Source organism: Molossus molossus, unplaced genomic scaffold (assembly GCF_014108415.1).
Source record: "Molossus molossus isolate mMolMol1 unplaced genomic scaffold, mMolMol1.p scaffold_m16_p_14, whole genome shotgun sequence".
NCBI classification, from domain to species: Eukaryota; Metazoa; Chordata; class Mammalia; order Chiroptera; family Molossidae; genus Molossus; species Molossus molossus.
Window position 1 is genome coordinate 75,045,539 of NW_023425349.1, and position 25,029 is coordinate 75,070,567.

At 39.8% G+C, this 25,029-nt stretch overlaps 1 protein-coding gene across 23 annotated transcripts in view; it reads right to left on the minus strand.

Annotated features, from left to right (window-relative positions):
* ELAVL2 (ELAV like RNA binding protein 2) overlaps positions 1-25,029 on the minus strand; it is a 159,285-nt gene that overhangs the window by 54,037 nt on the left and 80,219 nt on the right. For 10 of the 23 annotated variants that reach the window (XM_036260471.1, XM_036260470.1, XM_036260469.1 and 7 more), the window contains one exon: positions 17,773-18,016. In XM_036260471.1, coding sequence (XP_036116364.1) covers positions 17,773-18,016 — 244 coding nt within the window. Of the gene's footprint in view, positions 1-17,772; positions 18,017-20,810; positions 20,902-25,029 lie in introns of all 23 variants that reach the window. The other 13 variants (XM_036260466.1, XM_036260459.1, XM_036260467.1 and 10 more) reach the window with 3 other exon arrangements.

The window sequence follows — 25,029 nt, forward strand, 5'->3', positions numbered from 1 at the left end:
CCAGTGACTAGCTGGAAACAAAAAGTACTATAGATAAAGATAAAATCAGAATTCGCTCTTTACAAAGAGAACCGAAGACTGTCCAAAAACAAAAACAACAACAACAACAACAAAAAACTGACACTGATGGTGTATACCACTGACTCCATAAAACACAGAAATGCAATGCCTCTAAGCATACTCGTGACCCTATGAGACCAGACACCAAAGGGTTTTAATTAAGATGACTAAGTGTTTAAGGAGACAGAGGGAATAAATGTAGGTCACTCATAGGCAAGGCTGTTTTCGCACAAGGCACATGGCTGTCACAAGCTGCTATACAAGACAGGAGTCACCAAATATTACTGACCTCTGAGGATTAAAAGCTAGAGATGAATCATCCAGAAAGACCTACTGAGTGATCATAGAAAATGCCACTGCTGCTGGTCGTCTCAGCCATTCCTCAGGTCGTTCTTGGTCACATTCAAGGGAAGTTGCGACCATAAAACATAATAAAACGGGGAGAAGTCACAAGATGTTACTTGGGAGGGAAAATCAATTATCTTCATTGTATCTATTTTTGCATAATTATATCAGAAGTTTGGTTTCCTCCAACATCAGCAAAGTGAATCAAATATGAGTCAACTATTTGGGAGACAAGTGACTTTATGTTCAAAACACACACACATACGTACGTACGTACACACACACACACCTCTCAAAGCAGACAAATTCCCTCACTGACAGCTTTTGTTTTCCTCAAAGCTGAACGTCTGGGGGCACAAGAGGAAAAGGGGATAAGGAGGGATAGAAGAATATAAAGGGGAGATAAATGGTGATGAAAGGAGACTTGACTTTGGGTGGTGAGCACACAATGCAATACACAGATGATGTATTATATAGAACTGTACACCTGAAACCTGTACAGTTTTATTAACCAACATCACCCCAATAAATTCAATAAAAAAAAACAACACTAAAATTCAACTCAATAAACTAACAAAACATATTCCTACCGAAAAACATATCTGGGGGCATGTAAGCAGTCTGTTTCTGTAGTTCATCCATCACAGCTATAACAAATGGGTTCCAAGGAGAGAAAACTATGACCTACAGACATTAGGGAAAAGGTCAGGATGCCAATTTGGAGGGCCACTGGCAATGAAGAGTACACTACAAAAGGTGCAGTTGTTTTGTTAGATGTGAAAAGTCCTTCATCAGCTCACAAACTCCATCAGCAGAGGTAAAAGCCATTCCAAGCAAATGAAGAAAAATGACACCTTGGGTCTCCATTCAGCAGTACTATATCTGAATATCTGACTCTAGAGTGCAATTCAACTTCTTCCACATAACGGATGCTTTGGAGAATCTAATTGAGCATACAAGGTACCATTTTTTTTTTTAATCTTCACCCAATCACCCAAGGATATTTTTCTTCCATTTATCTTCAGACAGAGTGGAAAGAGAGAGCGAGAGAGGGAGAAACATCGATGTGAGAAACACACATCGACTGGTTGCCTCCCACATGACCTGACCGGGGACAAACCACAACCGAGGTACGTGCCCTTGGCCAGAAGTGAATCCACGACTCTTTGGTCCACGGGCCGACACTCAAACCTCTGAGCCAAACCAGCCAGGGCCACACAAGGTACTTTAATGGACTAAAAGTTCAGGTTAGGATGATTTAGGTGTGAAAGGTGTCCAACTAACCGTAAATGTCTTGTGACCGGAACTAGAAATGGGCTCAATCTCCCATTTGGATTCAAATAACGTCCTAATGGGAAACTCTCTGTTCTAAACAAAATTTGGCAACTCCAGGGCTGACTCCCAAAGTTACCCAGAAGACGATGCCTGAAACCTCTACTTTCTTGACAGTCCTGTGCAGAAAGATGGCAGTTCAAAGCAGGGACTTGTAAGCAATTACAAAAGTTTCCCTCTTATGGCTCAAAAAAAAATAACAGCAGCAGCAGCAAAAAATCAATAAGCTTACTAATGGATGTGTTGAAAAGTAAACTCTGGCATAAAGAGAGAGAGAAATGTGAGTAACAAAATTTTTTTCTGTGCACTTCTAAATTAGAATACAAATTGACTCTAGCTAACTAACTGGAAGAAATTATTAGAGACGCATGAAGGTTTTCAGTCTCAACAGGGGCTGGGAACCACTGGGCTCCAGAGAGCTAAGAGGCACAAAGAACCACCACCACCTCAGAGCCAGAACAGACAGACTCTGATGAGATAGAACACCATCACTATTTCACCCCTCCATCACTTCTTTGAGTCCAGGTCCTAGGAGAAAATACCTAATTGATTTTACTTGGGTCCCATATTGACCCCTTGCCTATACTAAGGCAGGGACAGAGAGGACCTATCTACTTGGAAAAAGAATTACCCATTATGGAACAGTCCTAATAAAAGAGTGAGACATTTTTCTCTTAGATCCATAAAGGGCCTTACAAATTTCTCTATACAAACTAAAAAAAAAAAAAAAAAAAATGCCTCTCTCATTTTTGTTCAAGTAAAAGACTGCATTAAAGATTAACCATAAAATAGAATAATCAACAAATCGTTAGTAGACAAGACCATCCATGCGTATAGGAAACACTGCTTCTAAATCTTAGCTAAAAAACAAAATAAACTCGCCGGTTCAGAACATTCTGCATCTCCCTCCAAGTATGACCAGGTCCCTCCACCTCTATTCCACTTTAACTATAAAGTGCCACCATAAGAAGTTACATTATCAGTATTTCATGACTCAGGATCTCTTCAACAGATAGTCCCTGCCATGAAATCAAGTACCCAACACTGGCTGACATTCTCTAGCATGCCCAAGACTCTTAGACAAGTCTGCCAAACAACTGGTTACGCTTGAGTTACCTTTACCACCATTCCCAGACAAGACCTTACAGCCCCAGAGACAGATCTTCCTTATCCCAACAAGAAGCCTTGGGAGTCTCCCTACAAATTAGGCAGTGGAAAGAAGAAATGTCCATGTTGAATTAAGACCTTAAACCATAAGAAGTCTTATCTTTATTATTCTAAACTCACACAACCTGGGGGAGGCTTTCTGCTAAGTCTCAATTCATAGACTTGCTCTTCGGTTGTCAACAGCCAACCTTTGAAAATAAATCCAGTCACTAAGTGTGAAATGATGTTCCTGCAGCCAGCAGGCATTTGGCTGATGCCAACAGGGAAGGCAGGAGGCCAAGATATGAGACCTAAACTTTTAAAGGAAGACTGCTCTACTCAAAGAATCTAAAATAATGTAAAGGCAGAAATAGGCCACAGGCCACTGCCTCTAAGTTCAACCCACACCAGCATCTGTCTCCCGACTGCTTCAGGAAAACGCGTAAGGGCTCCCTCGACCAGCCCTGTTCCCGTGGTCGAAAAAAGGAAAGGCTCTGCTCCCTGGGGTTTTGTTTGGTTGGTTGGTTGGTTGGCTGTTTAGCTGCTTTTTTAGTGTGTGTGTGTGGTTGTTTTTTTTTGGAGGGGGGTTGCTGGGGAGGGGAAAATTTTGAAGGAAAAACTAAAACTATTGAAAAGAATTTCTACGTTTCCCTCTTCGGCCCCTTCTGCTGAGGAAGGGCTTTCTGCCAAGATCTCCATCAGGTTCTCAGCAGAAGACAATGATATGAGGTAAAGAGAAGGAAACCTGGAGCTGTTGCTCTTTGGGTCCCTGGCTGCTGTGACTCTAGGACAGCGTTCTCAACCTGTGGGTCGCTACCCCTCTGGGTCGCCTAGGACCATCGGAAAACACATTATTTCCGATGGTCTTAGGAACTGAGACACGGCTCCTCTGTCTGGCTCCACGCGGGTCCGCCCACATGCAGATACGCCACATACAACATGAGGAACTGTATTCAAGGGTCGCGGCATTAGGAAGGTTGAGAATCACTGCCGTAGGGAAGTGTGAAGGCAGAGACTACTGGGGAGTAAACCTGCTCGGTTCTCCTTTCTGAATCTCTCACATGTGTCCCTTCTCTTCCTCCCGGCTGTTCTACTGAGTGATGGAGATTAGAGGCAACTTCCAAAAGAAGAAAACAAGCCTGAACCAGGCTGAGCAATGCAAAGGGTCAAGAATCCCTGCAAGCAGTCATCAGTATCATGAATGCTACACAAATGCACGATTTCAAGTAGATATTCCTTTTTATGGGGAAAGTGGCAAGAACTAAGTTTGAAGACAAACAAGCTCTTTATTTCAGGGGAGAGGGTTTGGCCTACAGACCAAGAAAGAAACCTAGTATTCTCCTGAAACGATCTCTATAATTTACTGTTTAAATGCTTTGGTATGACATGTAGTGTTTGCTTTCACTTTTTATTTATATGAGGTACCTAGAACAGGCAAGCTCAGAGAGAGAAAACAGAATGGTGGTTTCCAGGGGCTAAGGGTGGGGAGTTACTATTTCATGGATCCAGAGTTTCTATTTGGGACGATGAATCTGCAGTACTGATGGTTGCACAACACTGTGAATGTACTTGATGCCACTTAACTGTACACTTAAAATGGTCACATTTAGCTCTGACAAGTGTGGCTCAGTTGGGTGGGCATCGTCTGATGCACTGATTACTTAAAGGTTGCCAGTTCAATTCCTGGTCAGGGCACATGCCTGGGTTGTGGGATCCACCTCTGTAGGGGGTGTGCAGGAGGCAATGGAATGATGTTGCCCTCTCATATTAATGTTTCCCTCTCTCTCATTCTCCTTTCTTCTCTAAAAGTCAATTAAAAGTCCTATTTTAAAATAAAAGGTCAATTTTATGTTATGTGTATTTTATCACAATAATTTTATTTTTTAATTTGGTATGAATCAGTGTGAAGTTACCTGTACACCAGTAGTTTAAGCTTTAATTCTAGGGCCAGTTCATCCAACATAATATCATGAATGCAGTCCAGGAGCAGGTAACTAGCATTATGTAAGGGCCAATCTCCAAAAGCGACTGCTACAAGCCAATCTACTATCTATACCTAAATCAACAACCAATTCTCTGCTAATTAGCATAATGAATGTCAAAATGGGTTTTTTGTTCCTTAAGCTAGTTATTTGTTAATTAGTGTAATGAGTGTTAGGAATGGGGTCTCATTGGTAAAATTAAAGGTATTCAAAGTTGTGTACATGGGCTGAATTAGTGCAGAGACACTACCCACTGTTGTATAACAGGACACTTGTACCCTTATGGGTAGAACCCCTAAATGTGAAATGGCCCTGGGTCCAAACCCTGTATAGACGGGTTTCTTTTGCATGATGCAGAGGGCACAGGTCCCTGCCTCTGATATGCTGTCAGCCTCAAGTGAACATTTCATGTAAGGTGTGATCAGAGAACCTTAAAAAGAACAAAGAACTGGGACTTCCTCAAGCAAAGCAGTTCTATCAATCCCTTTGGGCCTGCCTGCTACATGTCTGTCCATGTGGCAGAATTTGGTCTTGAAAAGAGGCCAAGCTTCACACTCTCCCTCTTTGGTGCCTACTTTTACCTTCCCAAAATGACTTAAGAGCTGTATACACTAAACTAGCATAGTTCCATCTGCAATAATTTCACCCCTCAAAAAAGGGAGGGACTCTCTAACAAGTCCACAGTCCTGCTCTAGAAACCAGCAAAGAATATTAGATGACCTTCACTGATGGCTATTCCCATAGGTGTTTTTCCATAAACACTCAAGAGAACTAAAATTTAAGTAAGAGCAAGAAAGCAAAGCCCCCAAAATTCTAATGTGTGCTTTTAAATAGGACACTAGGTCCCATTTTTAATGTTCTAGAATATGGAATTTTAGGATATAATACATCAAATGGTATAATGCCTTCTTGCAAAGGTTTCTGACTTTCAGCACTTACAAAAAGAAATGTATTGATATAAATCATAGTCATAAATCATTATTGCCAATTCTGTATTTTAGTCCTGTTGTAACAGGAATGTAGGTATTCACCCCTGAAATAAAGGCCCAGAAATACTAAGAATATAAGTGTCTAAAAGCAACACTGGCCCTGGCTGGTTTGGCTCAGTGGTTGGAGCATTGGCCTGTGGACCAGAGGGTCCTGGGTTCGGTTCCCGTCAGCGGCACATACCAAAAATAAAATAAATAAAAGCAAAACTGGTTTAATTAATATCTTAAGGTTAAAATGTTGGATCCCAAATTATTCTGCTTGAGAAGGTAATATGCTTGCTGTTTTGTACCTTACATCGAATCCTTAAGAAGAGCTAAGCAGTTTTGTTCACAAGAGAGAAAAGTCACAGAATTCTAGAGCTGGATAATGATTCAGAAATTACATAGGAGAACTCTTTATTTTATGAGGAGAGGTATCCATCTGACAAATCATAAACAGCCTATTTAGATACATTTTAACATGGACTACAAGCAAAGGAATTTGTTTCAAAGTTCTCAGGGATTAGTTCAGAGGGGAAGGATACAGCAAACACTGTCCTGCTGTTACTGATTCGGTAACTCCTTGAGACTGAATTTAAAGCAAAATATGGGGAAACAAAGTTGTTCCCTCAGGCCCCAGTGACCCTGAATCCAATGGAATGATTCTTGGTCCACCTGCTAACACGCATCTATGCCTCCTTTAAATCTTAGCTTAAAAGGAGAACTGGACTTTCTCAGGATAAAGCCTGAAAGTCAAAACAGTTGTGAAGAGTCCCCACATCTACACATCTACTCCACAAGGTAATAATAAGTAACCAGATCCATCACCTCAAACGCAAAAACGCAAATTTCAGTTGAGCTGGAGGGTGGGTTTACAGGTGTTAGAAGCCATATCATTCCCCCTTCAAAATCAAAGCATTATGTAGAAAACCGAGTTTCAACAAAAAGTACAATGATGAGAAAGAACTCATTAACAGCTAAAAATAAACTCTAATTCACAATATGCATAAGGATTTAACAAAAAAAGGAAAACAAGATGTAAAATTACATCTGCTGAGTTAACCATGGCCGCATGGAAATCATCAGCCCCCCTTACACAAACTGAAATCTGTAGTCTGTGATGACTGAATAAAGCAAGGCTTTAAATGTTTTCAATGAATATTTCAACAGAAAGAAAACAAAAGGACAGCAACCTTTTTCTAAGTGATCTGATCTGCTAACACAACAGGACTATTGGGCTTCTCAACAACCAAACCTCTACATTCCCTAGCTGAACATCTTATTTTTTGAAATCAGAATATTTAGTAATAGGATTTCCAATTTATATTAAAGGGAAAAGGTGTCAATATAAGTGAAAACATGTTTCCCGTTTGTTTTCATCTAGCCAATACCTCCTGGCTCAATTTGACAACTTGCTGACCTTCCTGGCCAGTAATAGTCCGTTGGGGATGCTCGGCTGAGAGTACCTTCATATTTTCAGTCAAGCTCATCCACTCTGAATAACAATCACATAGTGCCACACAGAGCAGTAACTCTCCACTCCAGAGCTCTAGTGCACAGGGGCAGGTGTAATACCATGAATCATCCTTCTGGGCTCCCAAATCCTATACTCACTTCCTCTTCCTACTTTGTCCCACCCCTAGAAAATCAGTTGTGTTAGTCAAATCACCTAGAAAGCAAAGAATAGAAAATTAACTTTGTTTTCTCCCCACATCATAAGAAACTTTAAGAATTCTAAGACAACAGATCAATTTGGAGATTTTATCAAAAATCAGTTTACCTACCCTGGCCAGGTGGCTCAGATGGTTGGAGCATCATCCCTTACACCAAAAAGTTGCAGGTTCAATTCCTGGTCAGGGTACATTACCTAGGTTGTGGGTTCGAGCCCCAGTCAGGGCATATATGGGAGGCAACCAATTGAAGTTTCTCTCTCTCTCTCATCAATAAACATATTGGGTGAGGATGGGGGAAAAAAATCAGTTTATCCGAAGAAAATTGTCTGCAACTGTCAAGTAACTCATTTGTTATTAAGTGGTTAAAAAAAAAAAGAGAGAGAGATGGGGGGTAGAAAGAGAGAGTACTCCTGTGTGTGAGGCACTTCAGGGAAGAAACTCAAGCTTAGCATCAAATAACTCATACAAGGCTACATTACAAGTAAGTGGCTAGGTTGGGATTTGATCCCAAGTGTAATAATGTGTTCTTTCTATGTGTTCTTTCTATGCTAAAACCTCTAAAACTAGTTAGATTAGGCCACCTCCCTAACAAGGGAGAAGGTAGCAAGCATTTTGTTTCAATGTTAATCCCGACTACTTGATTCCAAGCTAAGCAAATAACCCTAGAGTTCACAGAGTCCTATGACCACTACATTAAAGTCCATTTCACGTGGGAAGATGTGAAGGAATGCCTATAAACAGTTTAAAAACTGAACACTGCCATCTTGCCGTTTTTTTCCTTGAAGGAGGCATACAGAGTGAGAATTTTTATTCTAATTGAGAACAATGTAGAATGGTCACCTCTCAGTTAGCTAAGGTGAGAGATTACAGAATCTTACAGAAAAAGGCAGTTTAAACTGAGGATGTTTCTGCATAATACTCAGAAGGGCCACCAATGCAGCTCTACAGCTTGGAGCGCCTCAAAAAGTATATGACAGATACCATTATCAATAAAAGGGACATCCAATGGTGTCAAAGCATTAACTTTAGGAAGCTAAACCAAATACATTAGGGAGTATAACATGCTAACTGAACCACTGCCTGGGCCTGACAAATCAAATGATACAAGTTAAATGCCAAAAAAAAAAAATTTTTTTTAAGATGACCTTTTTAGTTGGAAAGGTACACTTTCCACAGCTCTCGAAAGTCAGTGACAGCAGTGTACTCCGCTGAAAGTCAATTAACTTAGAACAAGCACAAAAGAAGTTGGTAAATTCTGAAACACAGCTTTAGCTTCAATGATCAACTAGTACTCTGTTCAGGAAATATTTTTTTAAAAAATATTCCAATAGGTGCAAAATAAAAATGCTTTGCTCCAGTCATAATTTAGAAAGTTAAAAAACAGCCCTGGCCGGTTTGGCTCAGCGGTTAGAGCATCGGCCTGCGTTCCGGAGAGACCCGGGTTTGGTTCCCGCTAAGGGCATGTACCTCGGTTGGTCGTGTGGGTGGCAGCCACTCGATGTGTCTCTTTCACGTCGATGTTTCTTTCTCTCTCTCTCTTCCTCTCTCTCCCTCCCACTCTATCTGTGCAAAAAAAAAAAAAAAGGACAAATGTCCTCGGGTGAGGATAAAAAAAAAAAAAAAAAAGGCTGGTGCTCAGGTAGTGTGATAGATAAGGGAAAAACAAAGAATAAAAACCATCTGAAGAAAAGCAGGTTAATCTTATACTATATGATGAAATTAGGATGGAGTTGTGGGTGGGGGTGATAAATCAATTTCATACCTGAGGAGAAACAAAATTTTAACATTCTACAGATTACCAAAGAAAGAAATAAGAAATCCTGTACCAGAATTTAGTTGTTCTTTTTCTTCTCCCATTTAGTTCACCATCTCCTTTCTCACCCACATTTATTCCATCTTTACTATGACAGCCACTAATACACTGAAAATAGTTTCTATCTGTACCACCAATCTCCCAATGTAAACAAAAACTAGAAAAATAGTGTGAAAGGTTTGGAATAGCAACTAGCACACATGCACCCCACCACCTTGCTAAATTTTAAGAAGGAGATCCTTACAAAAGAGTGTCAACTGTTATTTTATTTTCTATGCATTATACATTACCAAAGTTTGTGTTTTGTATCAAACTAATGAAGGAACGTCAAAGGTGCTCGACAGGGTGCTCCTGAGCACCAAGACAAACGTGGTCCTTCAAAAAGTCCTAGTGACTGGAGCTAAGAAGCACAGAATCCAAATGCCTAAACCTCATTTACCCAATAGGTTCAAACTCATTTTCCCAAAAATAGTCTTAAAAAGCTGTTGGAAAATGTGTAACTAGCTCTTGAGAGTTGCAATATGTTTTTTCACTTCCTTCTAATGGAATAAAATATAAAGTAACAAATATCAACACCAAGAAATCAGAGAAACAAAAATCCAAATGATTTACAAATTAACCAGGAATGGTTGCTTCAAACATGTCTATATCCTCGAAATAGATTTTTTCTTCCCAGCAACTAGCCATTTAAGATTTCATTACCATAGGCTATTCAAGAAGAAACTTTTCTGTTTAGGTTTATGAATAGAGTTAACTAATTTCATGGTGAAAGGCTCTAGAATATACTATCCCAAATATGCCACTGTGGCATAAGGATTCTTCTGAGCTGATGGCAATGAAGAAATAATAGATGCAGGAGGGTGCTCTGCCCTCTCCTTTTCTGCCTAAAAACAGGTCATAAATTCCCCTGCAGATGAAGGGGTCTCCCCTTCTCCTATACCAGGGGAGAGAGCAACTCTCACCACCAAAGATGAGGAACAGACAGAGGTCCATAAACAATCCTTGGTAAAACAGCTTGATATCTTCCATTACTTTCTACTACATATGTCCTGGTCACTTCCCTACAATTTACCATGCCTCAGAGCGCAAACCCTGTCTTCTTGGTAATAATGGAATATGAGCCCTTAAGTCTAACCACTTCTTTGAGTATCAATTATTTCCTTCCTATGAACTTCAATACACTTAAAATATTAATGAAAATGACGTGCCTCTTCTTTTAATCTTTTCCCCCTAGTTTCACTGTGATAAAATTGACATATAACATTGTTAGTGACTGGGGGCCTGTGAATTAACTAAGGGGGTACAGAAATTTTTTTTAGCCTTGACAATGGTAGAAACACTATATTGATTTCTTCAATTTTATAAATTCCTAATTTCACTGTCCTGAAATTTTGCACCTAAATTAATCAACACTGACATGGAAAAATATTCTATGAAATACCAGTTCAAGGTTTGAATGGAAATAATGAACCTAGAAGAAACAATTTTTAAAGTTACTCCCAAAATGTTATAAAACATTTCACCCTGGCCTGTTTAGCTCAGCAACTAGGGTCAAGGGTTTGATTCCCAGTCAAGGGCACATACCTGGGTTGTAGGTTTGATCCTTGGGGTCATGTGGGAGGCAACCAATTAATGGTGTCTCTCTCACATAGATGTTTTCTCTCTTTCTCTCTCTCTCTCCCTGCCCCCCTCCCACCCTCTCTCTCTAAAAATCAATGAAAAAATATCCTCAGGTGAGTGAGGATTAACAACAACAAAAAAACTTTATAAAACCATTCCTAGAGTGATAATATCAAATTTTTTAAATGGCTAAGTAGCCATTTCCTTTGGAAAAGACAAAGGTACAATGAAAAAATAATCGGGTTTAATAAAATACAGATTTCATCATATACAAATGTAGGCATACTCAAATGTACTCTATTCCACGATTAATAAACAAGGGACCACCAAAGCATTTATCCCACGGAGCCAAGTCATCTTGCTTCCTGAAGACCTGAAAACACATCAACCTTTCTGACAAGTTTCTAACTAAACAGCACCCAGAGTCTACAAAGTGAGGTGTTCATTAGGCTACCACCACCCACCTACCCACCCTACTTTTGTCAACTAGTTTTCTGCAAACATCGGGATTCCTGATGTCCTGATACCATCTGTGGACATCTAGCAGCTGACCTGAAGACTGTAACTGATACATAAACCACCTTTTCAAATTATCTTCATCAAAACAGCCCCATGCTCAGTGTGACTGATTTCATCACAGTAAATAAATGCCATTTTCTGAAGGTAAGTATTAGACTAGTAAAATACCACCTATCTGTTTCAGTCCTGAAGAGCCAAGACTGCATGCTGTTACAAGGAGAAAGGGCGGTACATGCCATTAAAATGAAGTTCAAAATCACATTGTTCTGATAAAATACAGCAAGATCAAAACCAACTTTAAAGTTGTCAAGAGGCAATAGAGACATAACTTAAACCTAGCTGAGAACCTGCATATAAAAAAAGATTTTACCACTCCAGACCTAAGTGGGGAAAACAGGAGGCTGAGTTACCATCCTCAGCACTGCCAGGTCAAAGGTAACCCACCACAGCCAACACCCTCCTCAGGCTTCCTGTACTTTGTATTTTGTTGGTTTTTTTGGTCTTTATTTTTTCCTTTGGTCTGAAAGCTTCTAGTTGGCACCTGACGGGGTCAGCACAAGACCCACCTCAAACAACTCCTAGAGTAAGAGTGAAGCCATCACACTGAGATAAAAAAATATATAAATAAATAAGAGCAATGCTTATTACCTGAGGCCTTCAACTATCCATAACTCTCCTTCTCTTCTTTTAGAAGAAAGGAAAAGTAACAACAGAATAGCTATCCTGGAGTTGTGAGAACTAATTACACACTTACACACACATGCACATACAAACACTTTCAGGGATAGGTACGGGGTTCAATAAAGACACAGTCTCATGACTTTTAAACTCAACATCTCTAGTCCTGAATCACAGGAATTAACTCATCGGAGACCAATGCTGTGGAGGGGGCAGCACCTGAAACGTAGTTTGCCATAGAATAAGGCACCACAGTTGTAACACCTCTCACCCACCTCCAGGCAGAATTCAGGTCAACCTGGAAGTCCCTGGTTGTATCTCTCTGCTAAATGTTTAGAGGAAAATGTGGATAACGCCCAGGTAACTGGAACATTCCAGGCCCTACCTACAGATATTGTGATTCAGTCGTTTGGGGCGAGGTCCAGGAACCCCCATTCTGGCAGTCATCCCAGTGATCAGAATGCAGTTACACTCCACTGACCAAACTTTAAGACTAATTCCCCAAAGGGCTTGCTTGCCCATCACAATCACCTGGGGAGCTTGCTGACAAGATCCCCAAGGCCCCCAGAATCTGTATTTTTAAAGGTGAGAATGTGCAGCTGGATTTGGAACCACTGGGCTGAATATCCAAATTTACAAACACAGATGACAAAGTTTCTAGAGAAGGATGTTCTTGATTTTATGGATCCCTCAGTCCTTGACTCTCAAAAATTTCCCATATCCCTTTCAAACAAGCCACACTCACCAGAAGATGCTCCTCCTCTGCAGAAGTTATACATCTCACTATAAATTCATCAGCTGATCCTGTGGTTATTCAAGAGTTCTGGCCTCGAAAGAGGCAAGGAGAAAACATCCCAGGAAAGAATAAGAAAACCAGAATTCTGGTCCCCACTCTACCACTGAATAGCCACGTGGTCTTGGACTAGTCATTTCAACAAACCTGGGCCTTTCATCACCTGTTAAGTGAGAGAGTTGGCTAAGGTCATCCCTCAAGGGCTTTTCTGACTCTGACGCTCTATTATTCATTCCCTGCATCATAAAATCCATTTCACTCCTCTGGAATGCAGCATCAGCAGGTGTCAAGGACTCTGAAGTGCATTTAAGAACTCAAAGGGATGAACCCACATCAGCTAAGCTGTACCAGCTTCTCGTGATGAATGCCTATAGACGGGAAACAGAATGAAGCATAAAACTGGGGATGAGCCCAAAGAGAGGGCCTCAAAAACATCATGAATAGAATTCAGACTAGAGAGAAGACTGTTGTATTGCTACTGTAGCCATGTCTTAATGTATTTCCCTAATCCTTATTCTATCAAAATAGTGCAATTTGCTAACACCAACATCATCTAAAAATTGCATACTCTCTTTTAGGACTTAGGAAAGAGGCATACGCTTCCTAACGGGATATTTTTATACCTGACACACAGTTTCCTAATTCAGCATTAAGGAATAAGTTAAGAAAAGTGAAAAAGAGGGATTTCAATTTTCTTTCCAAAGAGTGATCCCAGAGTTTTCTTACAATCCAGTCAATTAATGCTCACCTCCTACAAAATCAGAATACAAAGAGCTGGCCCAATAGCTCCCCAAGAGGGAGGATAAACTGGATAATTAGAGAGGCACCAAGGAATTCGGACTGGACCCTAAAAAACTGAACTGAGAAACTGCCTAAGCTAATGCTAAACACCACAGGACAGGGTCCAAATCCTCACAAATGCTCTCACACATGTCTAGAGATATGTTAATAATAGCTTCTTAGGAAGACATGCCCCCTGCAAAGTGCAATTATTCAAAACCCAGTCTTAGAAATCCATCATTTATATTTTATTCAATATAAATATTTACAGAAACTCAGAATACTTAAAAAAAAATAAGGTAATTTATGCTTGAAGCTAAGGAAGTGAGACCCTTCTGAACACTATTTTAACCCACACAAAGAATAAGACATCAGCCCTAGCTGGTTTGGCCCAGCGGTTAGAGCATCGGCCGCAGACCAATGAGTCGCAGGTTCAATTCTGGTCAAGGACACGTACCTCAGTTTGGTTCGTCCTGGCCTTGGTCAGGTTCATGAGGGAGTCAACCAATCCATGTGTCTCTCTCACATGGATGTTTCTCTCTTTCTCCCTATCCTACTCTATCTGATGATAAACATAAAAATATCCTCAGGTGAGGATTACCAAAAAAAAGAACAAGACATCAATGGGCCAAATCAAAACAGGATTACTAGAAGAGTCCTTTGTATTGGATTTGCCAACTTTTTTTTTTTTTTTGCTGCTGCTAAATAGACAGTTTTAATGATACATTGCTCTTCACAGATGGCTGCAGAGACTTTAAACGATAATCCAGGAAAATACAACTATGCAACACAGACCAATCAGCCAGATCTAAAATAAACTGGCTTCGTGTAACTACCCTGTAAACATCACAGCTCCTCTTCCATCCAAAATGACCCTAATCACACATGAAAAGTTAATGAAGGGAAACCAGAAACCTAGCTCTGTGGCCAAAAGTAAAAACCAAAGGAAAAATAGCAATTCGGTGGTTAGTTGGTAAAACAGGGACTCTGGTCCCCTTCACTGTGCTGCTTTGCTCTTCCTCCTCTTGCTCTCTGTGTCCCTCTTCTTCAGCCCGTGCATGTTCGCTCTCAATAGGCTGGAATAAGCCATCTGGAACTCACTTCTCTGGAGCTCACCCCTGTGCTAATCTTCGTTTCCCATCAGTAGCTCTTAACAGACACCTGATGTCTGAGGGCTCGAAGCCCTCCACTGAACCTTTCCTTGGAATGGGTTTGGTTCGACCACCATACTTCTTCAGGGTGATGAGCACACTGCCCGACAACCGGCACTTCTGGACGAGCCTGCTCAGCCCCGTCAGGACTGCTCCCTGTCCAGCAGAACCATCCCGCTCGGCCGGCGCCACTCCATCAGCCTGAGACCATCACGGATTTTCATTTATGAAACATACTCAGATTTTATTGATATGAAAATGTTACGGAAGAGGTTTAGATTGTCTGACAACCAGTTAACAAATTACCTCAAAAGCTTTTAGAACATGTCCAGTGAAAACCTAGTGTGAGGAAGGATATCCCCAAAATGAGTTCCATGGTCAAATAAGGCTGGGGAACTGTAAGTCAAAATGGTTTCTCTTTACAACAGGCTTTCAACTAAGTTTTAACATGCTAACAATCTGCAGTGTAGATCTTCAATGGGGAACTGTGGAGGGCAGAACTTCTCAAACTTATCTGTCAATGTAACTCTTATTTTGAGAAGCATTTTATTACTATATCTCATTGGATGAAACTTATAAAAACACTGTTTGACCTTCATGCTCACTGTAGGTTTTCTTGGGTACTCTACTTGCTTACCAGATATTTTAAACAGAAATTTTACCACAGTGGAAAATGCTGTTAGCCCCCTTTCACTGAAAAGAAAAGAGTGGGGTTTGGGGGGTAAAAGAAATGGACTACGAATATTAATGCAGTTTGCCAGTATTCATTCAAGCATCCTTTTCTATTTGTTTTTTTGTGTTTTTTTTTTAAATAATTTTTTTCCCTTTATTAATTTTAGAGAGAGAAGAAGGAAGAGGAGAGATAGAAACATCGATTGGCTACCTCCTATATGTCCCCCACTGGGCATGGGACCCACAGCCTGACTGGGAATCGAACCAGTGACCTCTTGGTACATGGGTCGAAGCTCAACCACTGAGCCACACCAGCAGGACCAAGCATCCTTTTTTGTTAATGGTAGGGTTAGCTACTAAGCAGTCAAACCAGGAAACACATCATTCATGTCACAGCCATCATATCATTTCCCACACAGTCATTTATATCAAAGAGGTTGCAATATTCATATATAGAGGATGTTTTGCTAAAAATAATAAAATAAAACTTAGTATCATAACAGACATGTAATAAGAGCCCTTTGTCCTCTATGTTTTCCAACTTTTCAAAAACTGTTTTCTGGGTTTTTTGTGATTTTTTTTTTTTTAATCCTCACCCAAGGACATTTTTCCATTTTTTGTTCAGGTAGAGTGGGAGGGAGACAGAGGAAGAGAGAGAGAGAGAAACATCACGTGAAAAGGACACATCGAGTGGCTGCCACCCACATGACCAAACAGGGCCGGGGACAAACCGCGACCGAGGTACGTGCCCTTAGCGGGAACCAAACCCGGGTCTCTCTGGACCGCAGGCCGACGCTCTAACCGCTGAGCAAAACCAGCCAGGGCGTGTGTGATTTTTTTTAAAAAAATAAATTAATTTCACATATGCTCCTTTCACAGATTTTGGGTGGAAAAAAAGGAAAAAATTCTCATCTATTCTATTATCAGTATTCAAAAACAAAAGACAATTTTTCCTGATGATATCTAAGAAACATAATTAGCTAAAAATATAGTTACTCGGTTTAGATTAATGACAACTGGGTGTTCCTGAGATTTTACTTGATTTCAATAAGTAAATTCTCCTTGTGAAGCTCAATCTGTTGCTCAAGAAAATAGGATTCTGAGGCCAAGCCCAGGTAATAGCTCTGAGAACTCACTTATCTTGGTGAGAACAAGCCCTGCTGTCTTGATAAAAGAACAGCTAAAGCCATTTCAGAACAAGTCCCAAGTGACCTTAGAAATGACCTAGTGTGACCTTGCCCTCTGCCCTCTACCTCATTTTACCAAGGGAAACCTGAAGCCAAGAGTTGACATGTCCAAGGTCATATGACTAATGTTCAGACTCCACATCTGACTAGTCACACTGTCTTTTAACTATCTTTGACTCACTTCATATATTTAATTTTACATTTTTGGTTATAAGCCAGATAAACCAATTTGATACACATCATCACTCAAATTTAACACCATGAAAAAGCTAGAGTCTGTCTACACTTAACTTCATATATTCTCAGTGTCTGAAAAGAACTGTTGCAGGGAGCATTAACCCTTCTATGCCAAGAACATGCTCTGAATTGGGTTCTGCCTTATTCTAAAAATCTAGCCAAATCTTATAAAATTCTAAGGAGATTTTCCACTACCTAATATTCAAAATGTACCAGCTATCATCAAAGGACAAATTACCCATCCTTTCATTCCTACCTCGATAAGAGGAGCACTCATGACTTCTTTCTTCTTTCTTTGTCAAGGAACAGAACATAAGGTCTTGATATGATCAAACTGTATCAGTACAAATATGTATACACTGACAGCATGAATACGAGCATTTACTCTGTTCATATATATTATACACAGAAGGACTATACCGACTTAAGGGAAAGGACATTTACAGAGTTTTTCCCCCCTCTCCCAATCTCAACAGTATTCCCCTTATCTCACTGCTCAAATGCTAAATCATGTAAGCTTGGGGAACTAAAATCCAAAGGTTAACATGACTCTTGCTGCCCCAGACACAGGCACTTCTAAAACACTTTTCAAAAATGTTATTATACAGTTCAGCGTACAGAAAAGTCTAGTTACAATATATACTGCCCATAAAACAATTTTATCGTTTAAAACAAAATTCTTAAAACCAAGTTTCACCTGGAAAATAACCAGATGTGTAAAACTGCAGCACACTGATTTACAAGCAGTAAACTTATTTTCTCACACCTTGGAAACACAGTCCTTTAAATAGGAGTAAACTAGTGAAAACATCATACCTGTTATTTTGTCTCTTACAAGCTTACAAGACTCTATCTCACCGATGCTCCCAAAAAGACTCTTTAGTTCCTCCTGTGTCATGTTCTGAGGAAGGTAGTTGACTATTAGGTTGGTCTTGCTGTCCTCTGTGTTCCCAGAGTCCACTGGTGACGAGCAGTTGTTGTTTATGGTGGTTGGACCATTGGCTGTGTTATTGCAAGTTGGCCCATTAGACAGTTGTGTTTCCATGGCAGCAATTACCTGCTAAAAACAGAGAAAATAAGAAATGTCAGAATTCATATTTCACAAGCTCTCAGAGATTCCATCCAGAAATTGAAACACTTGTCACTAGAACACAAGTCGTTCTGCTGAAAGTACAGCAAAGCTTCAACCAAAGTGCAACACCTACAGTAATTTTTACTTCATATTAAGCTATTCACTTAGATCACAGTTATACTTACACATACATATTCCATACATGCACATAGCACAACTTAAATCTTAAACATTCTCAGGAGCCACCTTCTGGGTCTACTCACATATCCTTACTCACCTGCTATTCCACAGACATCAGAAAAGTCAGTACCAAAGGGCTCAGAATTGAACCCTGACTAAAAATCATACTAGAAAATAAAAGTGCTTAACATGCTACCAAAAACAAACCAAAAAATGTTCTACCTAACTTTGCAGAGATTTTCAGTTAGCCTAAGAATTTCAATATTCTAAAACTGACAGACATCCATTAACTTAAAATCAAGAAACAAACGTATTTTAAAAATATATAAATTTGTCAACATGTACTGTTTTGGTTACATATTGAAAATGTTTTTGATTGACAATATCTCATACCTCTACTGTTGGTAAGAAATAAGAAAATATCAGAGGTTATATGTTAGGGCGTGAAAAGGATTTGTAGGATGACTTGGGAAAGAAGCTGAGTACTGAATGTGCCTTCTAGAATCTAACAAGCCATTTTGTCAACCTTAGCAGCTAAAGATCACCAAAGCAAGGCAACTGATCTAAAGCATCAAAATGAAATCCCCAAACAATTCTATTTGGTTATTGTGCCTTAAGTCTGACATTAAGAAAACAAATTATAAACTATCCAGTCCACTAAAACAACAGTGTAAATATATCAACTTTTGCAAACAGACCAGCCCAAGAAATTTTCAATTGAGCACACAAGAGCCTGTTGAAAATGATCCACAAACTCCAAATACAGGAACAGCAGCAGAGCTGGGGAAATGGCCTTGGACTGCTCAGGCTACTCTAAAAATCACTTAAGAAAATTTGGACCTAATTTTCTAAAAATCAATCCTTTGCTCTTTGAGCAAAAGAGTCACAATCACAGCCCAAATTTTCTAAAACCATCTTTCAATAGCTATCTACTTTGGATAGCCAAGATTGTGCGGGAATCCAAAACCAAAGAGTCACCGAAAGGATTATCCTTCCTAATTCATCCAATACACCTCTCATCTTACCAAAAAGCTACTTCTCAAAATGGACAATTCTGAATCAATGGGATACTAGTTCTAGGGAAGTTTTAACATATAAAAAGCAAAGAATCTGAGACAAAACTTAAAAAGCAAAGTAGAGGGAAAGAGTATTATAGGAAAAGAAGAAAAAAAAGTATTTTAAAAAACATATTGTCTAGGAAAAATAAAAGGGCACAACAGTGCATAAGCATATAGGAAGAAATCTCTGCTGCAAGAGATGTTTGGAAAAGAAGGCAGCAGAGGACAGAGTGAGACTGTCCAGACTGAGACTGGTCAGATAGGACAAGAATCAGTGTTATCATGATAAAAAATAGGAGACAAATCAGAGTACCTATGAAATATCAAACAACCCATAGCCCCTCTATGACTTCATTTCCTTTTCAAAGAAATGGGTATTTATTCTACAAACTGCAAGCTAGATCCCAGACAAGTATTCTCAGGGAATGCTTAAAAGAATTAATAAAAATAAAGAAACCTTTGGAAACCTGTATGAAAAAAAAAAATCAGACACAATTCAAGATATGCATTTTATTATCACTAACAAATGTATCGGAAACTGAGAAGGGAGGTTTCAGATTTCCTAATAAAGCATAACTGTTCCAGTTTGTAGAATATTAGCTGTGGGTCACTTTCCACAGCAAAATTTTTGTGGGATTAACCTTTGCCCAGCAGTTACGAAAACAATGAGCTAGCTGCAAGATGAGAGGCCAGGGCCAATTAAAACAACTAGCTATTCCAAAGTTAGAGTTATGTATGTGTAGAAACTAGAGGAGCCCCAAATACAAGATTTGGACTAAAGCTCATGAGATGGCATTTGAAATATAAAGTGTTCACTGACTGAAATTAGCAGGATTTAGCAAGGACAACAAACACTCCTTACTTAATTGCACATTTATTTCCATGTTCAGGTGGCAAGAATAAGCTCCTAAGCCAACATTCAAGTGAACAGCTGCAGTAGGCTGTGTGCACAGAAAATTACAGCATCTCTCCGCTATAGGACCATCTGCTCAGAATAAAATGATACTAATGTGCTATATTTTACAAATAATGCATATTCCATTGATAGGCTCAACACAACTGTTCACAGAATGCAAACTCTTTCAACAGTTACTGGGCAAATAATTTCCAGCCAGATTTACAATTTCAACAATTTTTTTTAGAGCATCAGGAATTGTGAATAACTTCAAAAATTTAGTAACCAAAAAAATACATAGTAAACAGAATGTAAAGAATTACGGTAACTTAGTATTCAGACCATACCAAAACTTTTTTTGTTTTTGTTTTAAAAAAAAACTTGTCACTCTTTTCTTTGAGTCTGCACTAAATCCTAATTTAGATTATAAAAAGTTAGAGATGAAAGCATGGTTCTAATGCTACAAATACCACTCTGGTTAAAATTGCGATGTGCTTTAGTCCTAATGATGGCCATACCGTAATAGGTTGAATGTAAGAATAATTAGTATGCCAAATGAAAAGTTCAAGTGTTTGGTATGGCCTCAGCACTCCTGCAACATGCTAAAAAAAAAAAGTAGCCTACAGAATTTAAGAAAAATCCCACAGACCCCAGTCCAAGGCTCTGCTGCCCACGAACCACTTCTAAGCAGAGAAGCCACATCACACAGTCTGACTGCCATGTTAGTTTGGAGTTGCCGTCTGCAATATGGACACAAAAAGTACCGTATGTTAGATGAGCAAGATAATGCAACAAATCAGTTTGTACAAAATTTACAGTGATCGTATTAATATTCCCAGCACGTCCATGCAGTGTGGCTTAATTGAATTTGAGGCAATTCCAATCTAATCTTTCCAAATTCATTTTAACATGTCATTTTCTTGCACAAATTAGGCATTTTAAATTAAGAGCCTGATTTCAAAACAGTATTTACTAGTTACCTCAGCGTCTATCCTAAAGAACTACCTTAAACCACATCTTAAAATTTTTTTTAAATAATAAAATAATGAAGAAAAACACTGCATGCTGTCCTATCTCTTATGGATGTGGGAGAAGGGAGGAAATGTGAATAAAATTTTATAGTGAGAAAAGCAGTCATGCAATTCATAAGTGAATGCTTTGCATAAAAGCACTGTTTCCCCAAAATATCAGAAGGGCATTAAGAGTAACTATATTTGCCCACACTGTTACATTATACTATAAACGATTCTTAATCCTGGGACTGAAAATTAAAAGTAAATCGGAACCCCGTGAGGTTATTCTGCCACAGTTTTACTGAGAATTGTTCACATATACTAAGAGGCAGTAAACCAGCATCCTTCAATTGAAATAATTGGACCAATAAATAGGATTGTTTGGAGTAATGCTTATATAGGATGTCAGCTTTGTCCCTGAACAAAATCAAGTGAACATTTTTTTAATATGTAAATTGTAAACCCAGCACGATTTGAAATTAGTGCTGCTATGAGGCCTCCAATATAGTTAATGGGCCATTCACCACTTATTACAACTCGCCTGAATACTAAACAAAGCCACCGGTATTGGCGCGAAAGCCAAAGTTTACAATTTGGCCGTATATGCAGATGATTTAAATGGTCAACATAATACTCTGAAAAACTCAGTCTCTGATGTAAACAATGAGTAATAAAGAAGAGCCTAAAGCAGCCTTTACTTGCATATTTACTTCAACCTTGAAGTTAAACCTGGCTGTGATTTATTCTTCATGCAAGTGATGATATTAACAACATGTAACAATGGATTCCATTTTCTGGCATCTACCAAAAGGGTTTAAACATACTCTTTACAGGATGCCATGAAAATGTTTTATTCTTCTTCCCTTCTCCCACTGTTACCAGAGTATTCAGTCTGATTCTATGTTCTTTATTTAAAAAAAAACAAAAAACTTAGAGTTGAACTGAACCTGTGAAAAAATAAAGTGCTTTTAAAACCCATGAAATATTTTGACCATAATCTAACTGTGCTTAGATTACACAGGTAGAATAGGTGGAGGACCACACCCCTCAGGAGTTAATATCTAAACATTCTTCACTACAGAAAACCATAGATTCGAATTTAATGGCCTCAGTCCCTTCTATTCCATAGGAGGAGACTCTAATGAGCTAATCTATTGACACCTCTCTTTCTGAAAACCCCAGGGATGGGAACGACCACTTTATTTCACCAACCAGCTAGGGGAAGCTGTGTATGGAAAATGATTCTTCTGCACTTTTACATTTCAAGCATCCCAGACAGTTTCTCCGCTTGAGGCAGACACATACCTTTATGGGAAGTTATAAATAAGTTGCTCACATGGCCCTTACCTTTATGCTGGCCAACAATTCAGTTACTAAAAATGTAAAGCTACTTCCCCTTCACTTAAGGACAGGCGATTCTGTTCTACTCAATCTACCACAGACAACGGGCTGTGCACTATTTATAGATTCTATGGGCTCTGAAATGCTTTGGAAGGGGGAAAAAAGGCCGTATTCCAACGACACAAAACCATTAATTTTAAGGGTGAACAAAAAAGGTTTCAATATTTGTTCCCGTCTCAATTTTGACATCAGTTGTGCCAATTGAGACTGCTTTTTCTCCTGTTATTTTCCATGCAATAATTTACGAAAGAGCACTTCAGCATACATCAATCTAAAATATTTGAAACTTTCCTTGATCCGAGAGAAAATAAGGAGGTGTTAGTGTGATGCGGCATGATCTTACTGGGAGGAAGGGGGGTGGCCTCCATGTTTTCACACTCACAGTTTACTCCCGTGTATCGATAGAAACGTTTTTAATAGAAATTGTCTCCCTTTTACTTAAATGGCCCTCTACTGTAATTTTAAAAGTTTCTTACAGTAGATTTTAAGAAACCAATGCTATTACTTGATTTCTCATTTCTGGGAATCAAGTTTTCTGGTCACATGAGAGAAAAGGAAAAGTCTTTATTTTCCAATCTTCCCAATAAAAAAGCCCCAAAATCTCTTGGCTATTTTCAAACCTCTGGGAGACAGCCACCAAACAAAACAGACGGCTATTCAAAAAAAATCCTAAATTAAATATATTCTGAGAATTCTCACTGAGTACCTTACCTGCAATGGATGTTTCTAAGACCTAGAACCCACCTGATTCGGGGACCAGACCTCTGAGGGTTAAAGTCAGAGCTGAAAAGGCCACTGCACATCCCTAGGGAGGCCCGTCTGTCTGCATGGGTCTCTTGATTGCTATGGTTACCATTCTGATCTGGGCCCTCATCTCTCATCTGGCCCACTGAATTCCAGCCTCCCAAAACGCCCACCTCCTTGTCATTCACACCCACACTAACACTATTCCCAGATAGATTTCCCAAACCCTCAATAGCCACCCCCACTCCTGCCTATCAATTAAATTAAGTGCAAACTACCCAGTATAAACAGTATAAATATCTGAGATCCTCTAAAGCAATGCATTCCAAAACACGATTCTCTGGCTTTGCTCCTGAGGTTCCATCTCCCTGAAATGCCTCCAGCCCTCATCCGTTTCAGGGCTTTTGTAGAGACTAAGCATTCAAAAACATAGGCAAGGACAAGAACAGTTCCTGTAAAGAATTTGGAGCGTGAAGGGGCAATCATCTCCCTAAATGCATGCAAACTTGGTAACCTGTTTTTCTATCCCATCTCAAGTACTTCAAACCAGAGAGAATCATGAAAGCCTACTTTCAATCTCTGGCACACTCCGTCAGCCATCCTCACCCACTGAAATCCACCTCCTGTTAAACGGCTAACAAAGGAAACTACTTGGAGTGACAACTTGTGCACCTTTTTGTACATTTATTGATTTGAGAGAGAGAAAGGGAGGGAGGGAGGGAGGTTGAGGAAGGGGAGAGGGAGGAAGGAAGAAGGGAGGGAGGGTGGGAGAGGGAGAGAAACATCAATGTGAGGGAGATACACAGATCTATTTGCCTCCCACATAGGCCCGGAACGGGGACTGAACCTGAAACCTAGGTATGTGCCCTGACCAGGAATCAAACCTGAAACCTTCCAATGCTCGGAGGACATTTCAACCAGCTGAGCCACACCAGCCAGGACCCACTTCCTTCTTTATCTCAAGAGTTTAACATGCCAACTTGCCAAATACAAAATAGCTGGAAACCCAGGCAAGTCCAAAAACATGGTACGAACGTGCCCCAGGCCTCTAGCCAGCAGAGTTACGGAGATAAGGCATCTGGACTCCGGCTCTAACTTGAGAAAAATGGCAGAAGCAAAGGTACATGTGAAAAAAGTTAAACAGATTTTAACACAAAGGTGTTTAAAATTACATCATAATTAAGTTATGAATTTCAAATGGTTTTAATTTAATACGAACTAGGAAGTTGAAGCAAACACAAAAGATAACAGCTCTAAAGAGAATCAGGGCTAAGGTGAAGAGCAAGCCTCTCTCACACTAAAAAGATCCAGGTGGGGCCCTGGCAGGTTTGACTCAGCCATTAGAGTGTCGGCCCGCAGACCAAGCATCAGGTTCGATCCTGGTCAAGGGCGCGAACCTCGGTTGCAGTTTGGTCCCCAGCCTGGTCCGAGCTGTGTGGGAGGCAAACAATCAATGTGTCTCTCTCTCACATCGATGTTTCTGTGTCTCTCGCTCTCTCCCTCCCACTCTACTATCTGAGGATAAATGGAAAAATATCTTCTGGTGAGGATTTTTTAAAAAAAGGTCCAGGTTGGGTGAAGTGACCTTGGTCTGGACACTTACTTGCAGCAAGATGGTTCTCAATCCCTCGAGGAGCACGGCACCAGGGCAGAATCAGTACCAGGGCAAAGCCTTTCCTCTGACCACATAGAAGCCCTCTGTCTCTAAAG